Source organism: Cephus cinctus, unplaced genomic scaffold (assembly GCF_000341935.2).
Source record: "Cephus cinctus unplaced genomic scaffold, Ccin1 Ccin1_scaffold1141, whole genome shotgun sequence".
In the NCBI taxonomy this organism is placed as follows: Eukaryota; Metazoa; Arthropoda; class Insecta; order Hymenoptera; family Cephidae; genus Cephus; species Cephus cinctus.
This window is the reverse complement of record NW_014333640.1, coordinates 1-17,668: the sequence shown is the minus strand read 5'-3', so window position 1 is coordinate 17,668 and position 17,668 is coordinate 1. Positions and strand designations below refer to the sequence as shown.

Below are 17,668 nucleotides of genomic sequence, written 5' to 3'. Positions count from 1 at the left end.
TCTTGCTCTTGGTCGGCACGGCCCAAGCAAACTTTGAAAATATGTCGATTATGGTGAGCAGATACTTGTATCCATCGTTCTCTCTGGCGTACGCTGACACGTCAACGAGATCCGCTTGCCAAGTCTCGTCCAGCCCACGGACGTCAACGTGCCGGCGCTGGTAATTTCTCCTGGCAGGTCTATGCAGTTCCTTCACCACCGCTAACTTTTTTCCATCCATTCTTCAGCGCACTCAGTCTGGCGTCCAGCTGAGAAATGATCAGAGAGTTGCGAATCGCCAATTCTTGTCCTGGTTCGATATCAGCTTGCAAACGTTTCAACGCATCCTTCGTGGTAGAATCGAGAGACTGAATCATCAAGTTGTTGTTATCGATATCATTGCGCATTCCAACAGTCACGTGAAACACGGTATTCAGTTCCTGCTTCACTACAGTTTTCATCAGTTTTAAGGTCACAGCGTCGTTTTCCTCCTCGGGATTGGCGACGTTGCACAGCCTCTTGCTATCAATGGGTGCGTTGAGCAGAGTGTAGTAACTGGCATTAGTTATACAGCAGTTGAATAATATTCTGCTGAACATGATTCACGATTCCGTTGCTTTACAACATGTTTCATAAGCGGCTGCCTTTTTTATAGCAACTTAAAGTGCGCTGTTTAATCGAAACATGTTGTTAATAAGCATAGCGGCTATGTTCACCAGAAAACAACACTTAGCGATGAGTAGCGGCAGAGAAAATTATTACATGTAATATATGTTCTCTGGTAACGGTAGTACTTAAATATTATACAAAAAATGGACACAATTGTGTTTTTGGCGATGGACGACGGGATTAACATGAACCTAGTTGAACATGTTTTAAATGAGCTTGTCGAATCAGAACCAAATCAGTTAAGAATACGAAGACGGAAGAAGAGGCCCCGTAATGAAAATTATTTCGAATTGATCATTCCACGCTATACAGACATTCAATTTTCGGAACATTTTCGAATTTCACGAGAAACTTTTGAACTAATTAGTTATAGGTTTCCAGTTATAATTGCCTATGTAACTCCTATTAGATCGTAAAAAGTGTACGATAACGTGGCCGAATAAAATTTATTATTTTACAGATGTTGATTACTGCAATAGCACCCCTTACGGACCCACTTCTGAATATGAACGTTAGCATTGAAAAGAAAATGATGTTCACAATTTGGACACTTGCTAAACCTGGAAGCTTTTTAGCTGTAGGAGATAGGTTTGGATTGTCCAAAAGTACTGGGCACCAAATTTTTAAAAATATGATAACGATTTTGGCTAATCTATTACCAAAATACGTCAAATGGCCGAATGATACAAGTCGTGCTTTATCAGAAAAAGTTAGTATTCGTGTTCTTCGCCGTAGATTTTGGAGTCTTCGTGTTCCTGGACGTAGATTTTGGAGTCTTTATATTCCTGGACATACATTTTGGAGTCTTCCAAAATCACACAACATCTACGGCGAGGAATAGGAAGACTTCAAAATCTACATCCAGGAACAAGAAGACTCCAAAATATTCAATGGTCGTGACATCAAATTACACCGTGCATCGTTTCACCGCAAATCTCATCACGCAAATGCATCATTTTAATGGTTGCAGGTTTTTGAAGCTCGTTCTTGTGGCATCTCAGGGGTTATAAGAGCAATCGATGGGTGTCACATCCCTTGTAAACACCCTGTTGGAAATGCCATAGATTATTACAATCGTAAAAGGTATCATTCTATAATCTTACAAGGTTCGTAGTACTCGTGTAATTGTTAGACTAGTATTATATGTATAATAATCAATATTAATCATGTGTGATAGGTACATGCGATCATACAGGAAAATTTCTGGATTGTTTCATTAGTTGCCCTAGGCGAATGTACGATGCTAGAGTTTTCAGGACAAGCCCGCTATATGCCGTATAACTAATATGGTTAATCCTTTATTGCCAAAGAATTTACACATAGTAGGAGACTCTGCATACCCTCTGCTACTAAATTTAATGACTCCATTCAAAGATAACGGAAGTTTGACGTGTTCTGAAGTGACCTATAACGTGAAATTGAGCTCTATCCGTTCAATCATAGAAAGAGCTTTTGCGTTGTTGACTAGAAAATGGAGACGTCTCAAATACTTAGATATTTCCGATTTTCAATTAGGAAACAACATGATCGCAGCAGCTTGTGTACTGCACAATTTTATATTATCGAATGATGAAATAAACATCGATGATGTAGATATCATAGAAGAGTCAGATGGTCCTACAGAATGTGCAGATCTAGCTGTCACAACAGATACATATGTAGAAGCTGTTGCAAAGCGACGTCATATGGTTCAACTTGTTTCTAAGTGAAAAAAAGATAGATATAGGGAAAACAAACACACGTATAAACTGTAAGATAACTCTGTTTATTATAAAAAAGATACGTATGCCATAATTATTGAATAGAATGCAGGATGCTAGATTATTGCAATAAAACAATATGATTATTGCCTAGAAAGCAAAATCTTTTCAAATATTGTATTCCTCTCAGCCTGAATGACATTGCACTGTTCAATACTTTCTTGAAGTTTATTAAATGCAGCAATTCTTCGTTCCTCGCAGTCCAACTGCTTTTTACGCAGATCATATAGAGTCCTTGCCCGCGTTGCCTTACATGCTCTCCTGCTAGTGCGTCCCCTAGTCCTTTTTTGCTTCCTAGACTGATCACTAAAAGATATGAATGAAAATATTGGTAGCAAAACTATACTTCCACATATGCCCAAACAATTAATTTGAAATGACATCGATGAAATGATTTAGTGCGTGGAAACTGGTATTTCACTGTGTTGCCGAACCTAACCGAATTATCTTCTGGATCATCCTCTGTATTTGATATTTCATCGTCTTCCGTAACATTTGCTGAAGATATCGAATCACCGGCGTGCGTTGATAGCGTCGACGAAGATCTCAGGTCTACGTTCTCTGTTACAGTGTCCTCTTCATCTCCAGTAGCGATTGTCGTCATTGAAAATATTGTGCCAGCAACATTAACTGTCTTGTCCTGTCTGTACCACTCCTAATTAACACGACCTCGTCCGGTTTTTTTATTATTGTGTTTGACCGTTTTAAATAATTGTTTTAAATTGCGCATTTCTCTATCCAATATATCTTCGGTGACGTGTTTGTATCCTTTTTTAAAAAATTCTGCCTTAATTTCTGCCCACAAACTTTTTTTTTTAATGGTAGAGTTACGAAATTTATTTTTTCTTTCGTTGTACTCGTGCAGTAGACATTTCATGGATTTTGCAGTCCATGAAAAACTTTTGGTGGGAGTATCTGTATGAGTGATTAAACATGTATTGAATATACTTATATTCATTAGATTTCCATATCATTTATAACAGCTACTATTTACCGTCTATATGCTCCACAGAATGTTGCTGCACCTGTGTCACATCTGTGATATTCTGATGTGATTCTGTCTTTGTTGTACCACCCAGAGACTGCGTTATTTGTACTGCAGTTCTTGATGCATGTTCCGTTAAATATTGTTCAAAAAAGTGTGGATCTGAAAGATTTTTGAAATGTGAATATATGCATGTTTTTAAATAATTTGAAAGATACATGTCGAATTGTCATATTAAGGAAAGCTGTAAAGGTACTTAAATTTAACTGTTTGATTAGGCATTATGATCATTAAATATGAATGTTTAATAGAGATCTGAAAGACGAAAATGTACAAGATATGACGATTGAACATGTAACATTTAAAATAATATACAAATTATGTTTTTTTTAATTCTTACATACCACTTTCTATTAAATTGTGAGTTTCTAGTGATTCATGAATATTGTATGTTACACCTTGAAACTCATATACACCTTCAAAAACAGGATTGCTTACTGCAAGACTTTCTGTATTCTGTATCACTGTTGGTGCGTCACTGTTGGCGCTGGCTGTATCATCAGCGCTAATACTATCTTCCGCTGTTTCCAAAATATCTTTATAAATTTTTTAAATTAAATGAATACAATTATTGTTTTATATTATTAATGTAATTAAACTCCACCTACCACATGATGCATCTTCTTCGTCCGACAGACATGGTACCACAGAAAAGTATTTACTTAGATTTTTTGGATCTACAAAGCCAGGAAAAAATAATTTTTATAAAATCAAAGAAAATTGATGAAGAATCAAAACATTTAACCTCCAAACTTATGTCGAACTATTTAGTATGATATTTACCTTGCAGTTTTTTATAAGTTTCATCATCCACTACACTAACTGCTTCATGTCCCTCGGGATAAGTATATGTCACGATATGCAATTTTCTTTTATTATTTTCCATGTATTTGATAACTTTTTCCTTGTGCAACATACAGAACTCCTCACCGCGTTAACCGTCAACGTGCTATAACGTGTTTCGCTTTTCCAACGTACTTTTCAAATGCTATAAAAAATGGCATCCGCTTTTGGAAAACAATGCACGGCAACGGAATAAGATAGGGTTCAGCAGAACATCAGTCTGCAGGTAGAAGCTGCTATCTTTTCTCTGAACACAATTAAACAAACCTGATGCTACAAAGAGTATTACGAAAAGCGTTCAGTAGAAGACGAAGCAACTCCTAAAGCGCTGCTTAGCGCTGGGTGAGCGCTTATACATTGCTGTGATGTGTTGAATGCACCCAATGTCGTAGTGTCCAGCAGCAGTGAATTTGAATCCAGCGCTAGGAAGATCACAGCTACTCGTAACCGCGGTCCTGCTACTCAACTGACGTCCAAACACGTCGACGCTCATATTCAAAGTGGCGATCGTGATCGTTTCATCAAATTAATAAATGATACCCGCCTCGCGCAATTCTTTGATAATCGATACGATTTCGTTCGAGTGACTAGGGTTACCAGCTTCCCGAGACGCAAGAAGCAAGCGAAGGCGGTCTACCAGTTCGTCGACGCAAGGAGCAGGCGAAGCCGGTCTACCAGTTCGTTGGGGTCGTCCCAGTACACGTAATCCGTTCGTTCGTCCTTGGCAGCGATCATGTACCGCGGTACTATACCTTTGCCCGTTACAGAGGGCTGTTCGATCAGTTTTGCAATAACGTTATTAAATTTGAAACTCTTGCTCTTACGAATTACACCATCAGGTTTATAGTACTTTCTATGTGCATTCGTCGTTACAATAATGTTTTTGTAATTGTCCAAGTCATCCTGGGTTACACTAGTCTCGTCAGGTACCTTCCTGAACAAGAGTTCGATCAAACCCGCAGTTTTCAAGTAAGTCGTGTCACCTACATGGATTCGATCACCCTCAAAGCTGATGGGCGAATCGCCTATCATCAATTTGTTCTTGGCGAGTTTACGCACACCATAGGCGGTATCCAATTGTTTATTCTCCCTCGATACTTAAACAATTGTCTTAAACAAAGATTGCCGTTGTCGGAGTGCTTGCACAGAAAATTTCGATGAAGAGGAAAGAAAGAATATTTTTGAGAAGCTTTGGGGTTTGGAAGATTTTAACAAACAAAATATATTGCTTTACGAAGCTGTTGAGGGCAAAATTGTGGAACGAAGACGTCCAACAAACGGAAAAGTTTCGCCAAGAAATTGGAGTTTCAGATATTTGTTAAATTTTAAAATCGGAAAAGTTCCCGTCTGTAAAAAATACTTTTTGGATACTTTTAAAGTAAGTGAAGGACGCTCAAAACGAGTATTAAACTCTCCAAATGTAGGCAATGATTTACGTGGGATGATGGTTGGATCATCAACAAAATTATCTGAGGAAGGGAAAAAGCACGTTCAGAACCATATTAGAAGTTTTCCTAAATTTGAATCCCATTATACCAGATCTCAAATTCTAATAGAAGATATCTACATCCTGATCTAACTGTTAGGAAAATGTTTAATTTATACGAGCTTCGTTGCGAGGAAAATAATATAAAAGCTGTTAATGAGTGGACTTATAGAAAAATATTTAAAAAAGATTTTGATCTACATTTCCACCAACCGCGCAAAGATACGTGTCAAAAATGCGACTTATTAAACATAAAAATTAAAGCATCGAATGATGATGAAGAAAAGAAAAAACTTACGGAAGAACACGATGTCCATTTAAGACTAGCAGAATCAGCTAGGAATTCACTAAAAGAAGATCAGGAGCAAGTATCACGTAATTCAGATTATTATTTTTTCTTTCTCGTTCGACTTGCAAAAAGCATTACCGTATCCCAAGTTGACTACCTCAGTAGCATATTACGAACGCAATATGTATGTTCTAAATTTGGGTATTCACAATTTTTATAATGATAATATTTACATGTACGTTTGGGATGAGACTATTGCATCCAGAGGTGCTCAAGAAATTGTTTCATGCGTCCTAAAACATGTTAAAGATTTAAGAAGTGAAAGACACATTATAGCTTACAGTGACATGTGCACCGGGCAAAATAGAAACATTAAAGTAACATTAAAATTTTAAAATCCTGAATTTATTACCACGTCGGGGTAGACCAACAAAATTCGAAAATATTGTATTGACACCATTGTATAAAATTATCAGACAAATTACAACAGCAAAATTTAAGGATATAATTGACCTATTACGATACATAGCACTGGAACATCATGATTACTTCAAATCGCTTACACACGCACAAAATGTAGATCAGTAGTAAATTGTTTTGTAATAAATTTATGTTTATAATTTTGTACGTTATGTAGTTAGAAAATGTTTTGAATCGCATAAATTATGTTTCCGAAGTGTTTTAAAGATATGTAAAATAAATTCTGTATTGTTTTTTTTTCAATTTGCACCATATAAATGATGTTGAATGGACTTGGGCACCTTCAAATTTTATAATGAATCTGGTTGTTAATTTTGAAAGTGGCCTAACTCCATTCTTGATAAGAAAACGCATATTATTCACTTAACAATTGCCACTATTTTAATAGGAACTATAAATTGAACACCCTTAGAGACACTCAAGCAGTATGACTCATTAGTATCCTATACGTATATTTTTAAATTCATTGAAACGCAAACCCTTAAATATCTCGATTTGAAGATAAATGGAGTTAGGCCACTTTCAAAATAAACGGCTCATAATAGTTTATAGTTGATTATGATTGTAACCATTACTTTGTATCTAGTTTAAGTGGATTTTATAAATAGTGTCGTTTTTGGTAAAGGTTGGCTCCATTTCCTCGACCGCGAGACCCAATGTGTTTTGAGTTGAATAACAAAGCATGAGCCTCGCATTGATTACCTGATGCAAATAATTGTTAGTTTAACAATTATTTGGGAAAGTAAGGGTATTGGTGGAGGCGCGTCAGAGGAACGGCGCGACCCCTATAAAAGTAGGAGCAGACTGAGCTCATTAGTTTACTTCTTTGCGCGACGCGTCTCAGGGCGGGTCGATTCACGGCTAGAAGGACGTAAGTCCCCGTATAGGGAAACACTTTCTTACCGGTAATCGGACGGAAGTCCATCGGTACTTCGGCAGAAGGTATTGGGGATCGTTTGTACGCACCCGACAGTAGCTTGTCACGAGCTAGACTGCAACGTGCTACAGGTATATTATTAGTAACGTCTTAGCGATTATTCGGGATACGGATGTCATTCCGAGAATTGACTTAAAGATCATTTCACGATTAAGAACGATAGTTGCCAAGAAGGAATTTGTGACTCGGGCCATCACGGGGTGGACTGACCATCGCTATATTGTGAAACGACGACACCGAGAGTGCTGTAAAGTTAATTTTTTGCAATAAATATTTGTGTTTTATTTGTGTTCAACTAAATGTGTGGTTGCCTATTATTGTACCAAGTTCTCTATATCCTTACCACCTTGGATACGTTATACATTCCCGTTGATAGTTTTCCGGAGGAGTGAATGCAATTACTTCAGCTGGGAGAGTTCATTCAGTTGACACCGTCGGCGGATAATTTGACCAAGACTTCGGAGATTCCTTCGTCGTTCGACAGACCGGATGACAGCATCGTGATTGGAGGACATCTTCTTATGGGTGGTCGAGATAGATATGCTGGGTGTGTATTGGACCGGCAATCACAACAGTAATCTTGCCTGTAGATTAGGACAAACAGAGCTGGCGACCAACCTCAAGAAGTTCAACACTACTTCGCTACGTGCTTTGGATTCTGGAAAATATTGTTTGAGGAAATTGGTGGACGACGACCCGGCCGGTTTAATTGTTGAAGGGGGAATTAGGGGCGCACGGTCAAGCAGCTGCCTTATCATCCTATTAAGAATAGTTCAAGAAATTGGCTACTTTTATGTCCCCGTCTGTAAACTCGGAGTGACTAAGTAATTGCCTTAGGGGAAGAACGCAGGTCTAATAAACCTCAACTCCTAACAGTAAGGAAAACGGTTACAACGTATCATCCGCTTTTGCGTCTTGCTGTATTTCATCCTTAATCTCGTCTTTGATAAGATTACGCTCCGGCTGAGATGCAGTCACTAGTTTCTGCAGTGAAGTCACTACCAGTTTCAAAACCTCACTCATCGTCTGTTCGACGTTCTCTCTACCCAATTTTATCATTCTATGCTTTTTGCGAATCTCATCGCTGGCTTTAGCGATTTGGCGTAAGACGTCTTTTTGTTCCTGAAGTTTTTTGCGTTGCATGTTGTCGCTACTGAATTCAAAACGTTACTGCATTCATTTTTTTCAATGATCACTCATTTATGCTCAAGCAATCGAATCCTTTTCTGTATCTATCTTTGTCGAGGTCGCTGTCCTTGTCGATCACGAGAAACCCATACTTATCACCGTTCCAGCATGTCGAACACAGATCTTTAAACTGTGCATAAGTCATATTAGTGTTTACATGGTCATCGTACACATGCTTGAGATTCATTTCATCCTGCTTAAAAAGCACCAGCAGATTAGCATTATCCCGTACCAGATGTTTGGGAATGCGAGCGTACGTCTGACAGAGATAGAAACAGTCAACGTCCCTGTGCCGCCCCATGCTGAAGAAGGCTCTGATGTTATCTTGCTTCTCGCAAGCTATGTCGTCGTAAATAATTATCGAGTTTCGACATGCCTCGTTCGGTGGCAGCACTTGTTCGTGTTCCGTAAAGGGAAAGTACTCAACGCCGTCCACAGATGCCAGTAAACGTTCTAAAAACTTGTACTTTGGCTGACCAAGCGATTTTGAGATACGTAGACGTTTTCAAATCTTAATCCGTTAGGATGGGTTATGAGAGCGACCAATGCGTTCGTCTTGCCGCAATTGGATGGTCCGCAAAACACTGCTCGTATACGAATTGGCAGTAATTCGCCGTGTCGCTTGGCCTCCGTCTTCTCCTTTACTCGCATCATTTTAACAAAGTTCATTACAGGTAGCCTGACGGACTATCGCTCCAACTTCATCTCCATCTTGACTAACGTGGAAACTATAAATGACGAGAATATCGCTGTTCAGTCGCAACTGTTCCACCGCAGGGACATGTTTATGCATCCTAAGCGTAAACGAATTGGGAGGAGAAAATCTCATCGTGGCAGAGGATTAGTCAATAGGATCATCAACAGTCTACCCGTTGAGTTACATATATCCGGTCTTCAGTACTGTGGGCCCGGTACGTATCTAGCAAAGAGACTCGTACGAGGTGATCCGGGCATCAACCCCCTCGACGCAGCCTGCAAAGAGCACGACATCGCCTACTCGAAGAATCAAGAGAGTCTCGAACACAGAGGGGCGGCGGACAGGGTACTGGCCGATAAGGCTTGGAAGCGCGTTTTCGCTGAAGACGCAAGTCTCGTCGAGAAGGCGGCGGCCTGGTCTGTAGCGAACGTAATGGGTGCCAAGTCGAAACTCGGTATGGGACTCAAGAAGAAGAAGAAGCCAAAGACTGTAACGCTGAGGAAAGTCATCGAAGAAGCCAAACGATCGATGATTCTTAGCAACAATGCAGGGGTAGCTATCAGATCTGCTCTGAAGGTTGCACAAGCTACCGTCAAATGAGCGGGCGGAAAGCGCAACGTCCGCACGCCGCGAGTTCTACCCGTGCCGTCCAAAGTCGGAGGCTTTCTGCCGTTGTTCGACCCTGTGTTTGCGGATCTCAGTGCCGCTGGAGCGTTGGCCGGCGGTGCTGCAGGTATAGCCAAAGCCGTGAACGATGCGAATGCAAAGAAGGAACAACTAAAGGAAAGTCAGAGGCACAACAAAACAATGGAAGCCATCGCGTTAGGCAAATAGCTGTACTTGAAACCCTACAGACAAGGACTAGGCCTTCATCTGAAGCCAAAAAACTTGAAGTGAAACTACCACGCCAAGCGTTGACCGATACGGATCTGCTAAAGTACGCAAAGGTCATGAAGATTCCACATTTTCGCGGAGTCTTCATGCGGAACGCTATGCCGAAGGGTGGGCTGCACAAGTACGTGTCAGCAATCGTCAATCTCAACGACGAAGATGGTCCAGGAATACATTGGATCGCGTACAAGAAGCTGAACGATCGAGTCATTTATTTCGACAGTTTCGGCAATCTTCGACCACCACTAGATCTTATCGGATATCTGGGTGATGGTAGTATAAAGTACAATTATGAGCGATATCAGGAGTATGATACTTTTGCATGTGGATACTTGTGTCTAAAGTTCCTATGCGGGCAATTAAATCGTAAAAACAAGTATCATCTATATAAGCTTGCTATGTAATTTCAGTTATTACTATACTGATAGCTACGAGATCGAAAATATCAAAAACTACGTGCATAGCCCGTTGACGGATAAGAGCATAGTTATTCAGATTGAATCTAACAATAATACGTTATGTAGCGATATTACGTGTAACCGTGATGTCGATTTTCGACCCAATGATTCCATAGGTCGCTTGTTGGGTTTCACTCAACGCGTTCTGAAAGCTAATAAATTACACACGTCCGACGTACCAGTCGCCATTCTTAAGGTGAACACCCTACGAGTCGAATGCAACGTCACGACGGGCGTTTACATCAACAAACGTAAAGTGCATACCATAGACAAATTCTTTCCGGTCGTGCCACCCGGATACAAGATCATAGAGGTGCCATCGCACGTCACTTATCAACCGATTGCCACCAAGACGATAGATCACCCGTAGCTTCGAATAGTCGATCAAGACGGGAACCTGGTGAATTTTCAAGGAGAAGTCATAACGATCAGGCTGCACGTCAGATCCATGCGATAATGGGTATCGTCTACAATAGGAAAATTGTCAGTGGTTATAATAGTAGGCCGATATGCCAAAGAAGGATCAGTCGTCGATCGTTTCTCATGGCGCTAACACGTCAAAACGTCTTGTTTCTGGAAAATCTAGGATTCAAGGTCACAAGAGGAAAGTAATGCGTTCGTTCTGTTGTATTCTTTTCGTCTGCCGCGTACCATGGAGGAAGAAACGCTGAACATTCAGACACCGATCGTCTTCGATGAATCTATAGCACACTGTGAAACGCATGCGCATCAACCTTACGCCTCGTCAACTTTCAACAACAGCGACGAGGTTCGAATCACCGTTCAAAATCAAGACCTATGCTTACTACCCAGCAAAATTTCGCTGCACGTATATGGAAATCTGGTCACGGAAGATGGGTCCACAGCGACTGAGAGTACGATTATGGTCAACAATGCCATTTGCCATCTCTTTGAGGAGATTCGCTATGAAATGAATGCTATAGAGATCGATCGGAACAAGGACGTCGGTCTCACGAGTTTCATGAAGGGATATGTTTCCCTGAGTCCCAGTCAACGATCCTTGATGAAGAACGCCGGTTGGCGTGACGTCAGAGAACGGGAGAAATTGACCAATGCAGACGGTTACTTTGACGTATCCATTCCGCTGAATCTGATACTGGGTTTCGCCGAATATTATCGCAAGATCGTCGTTAACGCTAAACACGAGTTGCTTCTGACGAGAGCAAAGAGCGATGTCAATGCAATAGTGAAAACTGCTGCGGAACAATGCAAAGTCGTAATTCATAAATTGGAATGGCTGATACCATACGTAAAGGTGTCGGATCGACGAAAGATACAACTGCTGAGATTCGTCGAGAGGGATGCACCCATCTCCGTGAGCTTTTGTACCTGGGAGCTGTGCAAGTACCCTCTACTCCCCACTACTTCGAAGCACGTGTCGACCGTCAAGACGTCGATTCAGTTGGAAAAACCACGATACGTGATACTGGGTTATCAGACGAACAGAAAGAACAAGAAAAATAAGAACGCTAGTCACTTTAACCACTGCAACGTCAGAGACGTTAAGCTCTTTTTGAATTCACAATGTTATCCTTACGGAAATCTGAATCTTGACATTGATTATAATCAGTTTGCTCTCTTGTATGAGATGTACGCAAACTTTCAAGCTGCATACTATGGCAAGAATCCTGAACCTTTGCTGAAGAAGGCTGAATTTCTCTAGTACGCTTCTTTGATCGTTATCGATTGCTCCAAACAAAACGAGTCCCTCAAAATTGGACCTGTCGATTGCGTCTGGAATTCGAGGCGCAAGACAATTTCCCTTGCCGATATATCGGCATTCTGCCTAATCCTGCCCGATCGTGTAGTCAAATACAATCCGATCAGTGGTGGGGTGAAAAAATTGGTATAAAGACGCTGCAATCGTCTCTCCCTGCGCAGTTCATCAATAAAATGGAATTCATCGTAGACGTACAAGGTTTCAAGAAACCCTCGAACGAGTTCGTCCTGAAGGAGTTATCCATGATTGGAGTCGGCAGCAATTTTTCCGAGCCTGCAACTTTTCTCTTTCAACCACAATTTCTCCATGGAAGCATCTACCGGCTGAATACAAAAGTATAAATTTGTGGTTGGAGTGCAATTTTCATGGTATATCCTGGAGCGCTGGGAACGTTGCTTACAATCAAGCTAGAAACATTCTTCGAGTCATCTTACAAAATGCATCTAAGATCTATGTAAAAGGATTGGTGAAGAAAATTTGGTTGGGAGCTTTCATTGGACGATCCGAGCACTTCTTGGATCTGGGAGATCTGGGAAGTTCGTTGCAAAAATTGCACAAAAACTCGCTTACTCGATGTACGAATCATCATGCTCCACAATTTAATTGCTCAACTGAAAATGTGAAATTTGTAAGGAACTGGTTGTCGGAATGTATATTTTTTGATTATGAATAAAGGCATAAGATATAATAAGATGTATATTGTAACGTGACAAAACGATCAGCCTCTCAGTACTCCTGTACTGAGAGTGCACCCGTTACAAAGGGACGACGAGGACGCGCGGCTAGTGTCAACACTAGCCGGTAGATGAAAAACGTCTCCCGAAAGTCAAAACGCGGAAAGTTAGTATCAAGATAATCCGATAGAGGATTAGCGCTTCTCGCTAGTAAATATCCGATTATAATCAGTCAAATACGACATTTCAAATTCACCAAAAAAAGTCAGTCAAAAATCCGAATTAGTAGAAAGGATACTCAAAATTCGAATGGACGAAGTATTAATTCATCGGGAAGACTATCGCGAAAGAAAAGCAAAGTCCGCGAATATTAAATCCGTCAGGACCGCATCGTTAGGATCATTCAATCTGTAAGATCGATTTATATCCTCCGCATGTAGTATAATCGTGTCCGAAACACTCATCGTAAATAATCTTGTCGAAAGGCTACGGAATATTAGCATTCGCTATTCCGATTAGACCGCAACGTAGAAAATTTGTCAAAGTTCTGAGGAGACCACCGTGATCTCCCTCAGAAACTTTAGTTATCGCCATTTTGTTCAATCTATTATCCGCGCCGTTAGTAGTTGCGTCGCACACAGTGCCATAGCCAATAGCTAGGCAAAGCGCCACTAGGGCTATAGAACCAACACCGGCAGATCCTCTGTACCTCACATACAGGTTAGAGAGAGATAGGGATAGAAAACAAACATAGGTCGATTGCTAGACAATCCTGTTTCCTACAATACCGACAACTGATTTCGACTGAGTAATTGACACCGATTATAAAACTTCTGTACCGATTATCGAGTATTTAATAAAATTTTGTTATTTTATTTTACTTTACCCACCTGTGTCGACTATATTCTTAAAGACGCCAGCCCCGAGCACTTACCTACATCCCATTTCGTATACTCATAAGGAGCATACGAAATAGCACTATCGACAAACGTTACAATATTTATTTAACATGTATACATAGTAGTTGAAGCACGAGTACGAAGTTTATAGACATTGGAACTCGATCTGGTTGTACCATCCGCCGAGATAACGCATGAACACTCGATTCTCCTCACAGGCTTGCATCATCTTCTTCAATAGATCCTCGTCGTCATTCAAAGCTTTAGCCATCCTTGCAGGTAGAAACGTCGAAAAACTGTCTTCTACATTGAGGATCAGTCTCGTTCAATATTTGGTTTGAACTTTTCTTATTCTGGTGATGTATTCTTTCTGGGATTCACACTCAGTCAATTTCTTTGTCGGAAGATAGTCATCCAAACGACCGACTTTGTTAATTGTTGAGAAATCCATTTTTTATTGTAGATGAAGTTATTTTAGATTTCGTAGAAGGCTGTTATAATTTCTTTTAGCTTCGATCAAATGTTTCACTTCCGCGATGTTCCTTAATAGTAACTGTATTCGAATTCTCAGCTCGCGTTATTTCTTCTTATTTAACATCGGTCGAAATGTCACAGCAAGCTAACGAAGGCACGTTAAGCTCCTCCTTTTATAGGAAACTCTTAAGGGCTAAAATGGGGATGGGAGGTTTCGGAAATTTCTAGGAATTGAATCGCCGACAGAGATTCTTGGAATCAATGTCAAGGTCAATGCATCTTCCAAACGGAGCGACTTACATTTTAGAACATTCGGATGAACCTTAGCCTTTCTATTCCGAAGTTGTGTCGCGCGCTTACGTATCTCCTACGAGTAATTTGACACCTCGGTGGATGAGGCACTGCATTCTCGACGCACGACTCTGCGAGATAACGTTCGGTATTGCGCATTTTTCTAGAATGACTTTGACCCCACCACCGCGCTTGCGAGAACCATTTCGACTTGCATGAACCTGCATGAGGCTTCCAAGGTTTTCCTGGAATTATTTCACATCGGTTCGAGCGATAAGACACCTACCCCAATTGTGCACTTTCAGCTCGAACTCTACATCAAAAAGTTTCCGAAGTGCACAAAGAGTCGCTTATCTTCTGCGAGTAATTCGATACTCTGAATAACAAGGTCAAAACAGTGTCCGACTGCCGCCTGAAGTCTGCAAGGTGGTCGGGGGAGTCATTGGAAGCTTCGGGGCAGGGGGCTGCCATTCGAAACTTGCACGGAGGCTTTCTGAAATCGAATGGCTGACGAGAGCCGACAAATTTCCTGGAATCGATGTTGCTGCTGCATCCTCGATGAGCAATTCTGCGAGATAACGTTCAAGGTCAAAACGGCTAAAGGCTGCCGTCTGAAATCTACACGAATCGGTAGGGAGAAAGGGGGTCATCGAAGTTTCTGGAAGGCTCCCCGGTGTGGGGGGCAACGGGCTCCATCAAAACGTCACGCAAGAGGACCGTCGGCTCTGGTAGCGATCCTCAGCAACTTGGCACGGACACGAACCGTCGAAGCTTCTAAAAGGTTCTAGAAGCTTCTACAATATTCTTAGAGCGCGACAATTGTATTTACGCGCCGAATTGATTCCAGATGCCAGCACATTCGTGTCCTCCCACTTAGTATAAATTTTAGTAGCTTCGCGAAGGGAACAGTCTTGCTCTTCCCATTTGCCTGTAATCGCTTATTATAACGTTACTCTATTAGATTTGTTTTTCCATCACTCTCTTATGTATTTGGGCTATTGTCCCGTGGTCAACACAGGATTATTTTGAGCGGATTGGATTTTATTAGAAAAATATCGCACGGAAAGACACGAGGTGTTGCATCTTGGAATTTACTTGGCTACCGCTGACTTAGAACGATTATGTCTATACAAGAATAGTCACCACGAAACTTCAGTTAGTATAATCTTCGATATAGTGTGCGTGCGTTAATGAAATTCGATAATTTGTTTTAAATCATATTTATCTAAATTGTACTCGTTCAGTTTATATCCGCCAATCTTCGATTATGCATTGTCGCTCGTGGGTTTAACGCGCGTAGTATTGTCTTTGATATTATCGTGTTTTATTATTAATGTCTAATAGAGTAAGTTTTATATTACATTCTAGAAGGTTCTCGATCGTGTGCGATTCCTAGAATCGAGCGCGAAATTCCCGGAATGTAACGCAAAATTCCGAGAATCGAACGAAAATTCTTGGAATCGAGGGGTCTTGATGACGTCACTTCCGGAAATCGTAGATCTCACGACGGCAACTTAGCACGGACACCCACCTTCGAAGGTTCTAGAGTGTCGAAGGTTCTAGAGTGTCGATATATGTCGGTTACAGGAATCTTGAGCCAGAACTCGCCAACTTATACTACTATTGGCGGCCAAATAAAAATTTGGTCTCGGTCAGGTAGGTGAACGGGCTGTATGTATGCATCAAGTACTGAATAAGGAGGCTGAGTCATCTAAAAATCTTGAATTCAAAATGGTATTGTACTGCGTGACAAGAATAAAAAATATAACTTTTTCATAAGTGCAATTTCTTTCTGTCGCAGAGTTCTCTTAGGGGTGGTATTAGCAGACATGCTTGATTTAGGGGTGTTTATTTTGGATATTCGGGAAGCACATAAAGAGCACATAATTTCAGTTTAATTTGACTCCATGATATCGAAGATATATGTAGTGCTCTGCTAGCTTTATATAAAGCTAGCGGCGCACTTTGGAAATTGATTTTACAGAAAAACGTAAGGAGCACAAAAATTTTTAATTTAGCAAGAAATTAGCACATAAGAAGCACATTATTTCTGTATATGTATGGTAAAGTACTTTTGGGAACTTCGCTTTGCTACTTTATTAAAAGTCCTGATGACAGATGATTCACTCACTAAACACTTGCTACTTATAATCTTTATTACACATGTTTATTATACTCAATTAAATTAAATACTTCCTTAACCAAATCAGTGTAAGGCTCTTTTCTACCACTTAAGTGTGTGGCTGGCCTGGGTCGAATCGACCTCCACCCTTACACTGATTTAGTTAAAAATCCTAATGTTGCAGTTCCAAATTTATTTAGATATTTATAAGGAATACAATTGCAAACTTTATACTGTCATACAAGAGTCTATAATATTGTGATTACATGGATTTTTGTCTGCAGTAACATTTAATAAGTAAATTACACATATCTTTGTTTTTGATACTGCAGAATGGAAACCTTTTACCCATGCCTTTATATCCGATTGGGAGTGATCTTTGTATTTTGATGTTTTCATTTCTGTCTTGAGATTATGCTTATGCTTCAAATATTTTTTGTCGTGCCATTTATGCATTTGTTGCAATATACGTACAAAAAGTTAAGCATAACTCATTTAACAATAATGCGTAAATCATATTTACAATGATCTTAAATGACTCTGTACAAGAACATAGATAACATCAAGATTTATTACAATAATAACTTATGAACCCTAAAATGGTTCCACGTTCTCCAAGATCTTAAGAAATTGTAGCTGCCTGGTATGTGACAGCAAATACGATTACAAAATTTATAATTTTATAATAATACGTTTTGAGTATCAAGAGACTCGGTCGAGTCTCGCGCCAAGTACAGGCAACCGG

The 17,668-nt window shown here is 40.3% G+C and overlaps 3 protein-coding genes across 3 annotated transcripts; all 3 read left to right on the top strand.

The window, feature by feature from the left end:
• The first annotated feature begins 791 nt into the window (after positions 1-791).
• Positions 792-2,454, top strand: LOC107272225. Its single transcript, XM_015749158.2, has 3 exons — positions 792-1,043; positions 1,109-1,357; positions 1,896-2,454. The coding sequence occupies exons 1-3, from the start codon at positions 792-794 to the stop codon at positions 2,355-2,357; spliced, it is 963 nt and encodes a 320-aa protein (XP_015604644.2). The 3' UTR covers positions 2,358-2,454.
• Positions 1,119-1,908, top strand: LOC107272224. The gene is made up of 2 exons (XM_025089547.1): positions 1,119-1,357; positions 1,619-1,908. The coding sequence occupies exons 1-2, from the start codon at positions 1,154-1,156 to the stop codon at positions 1,760-1,762; spliced, it is 348 nt and encodes a 115-aa protein (XP_024945315.1). The 5' UTR covers positions 1,119-1,153; the 3' UTR covers positions 1,763-1,908.
• An 8,920-nt stretch (positions 2,455-11,374) lies between the features above and the next one.
• LOC107272223 lies at positions 11,375-12,406 on the top strand. The gene has a single exon (XM_015749156.1). It carries the CDS (start codon positions 11,375-11,377, stop codon positions 12,404-12,406), a length of 1,032 nt encoding a protein of 343 aa, XP_015604642.1.
• Positions 12,407-17,668: the final 5,262 nt, after the last annotated feature.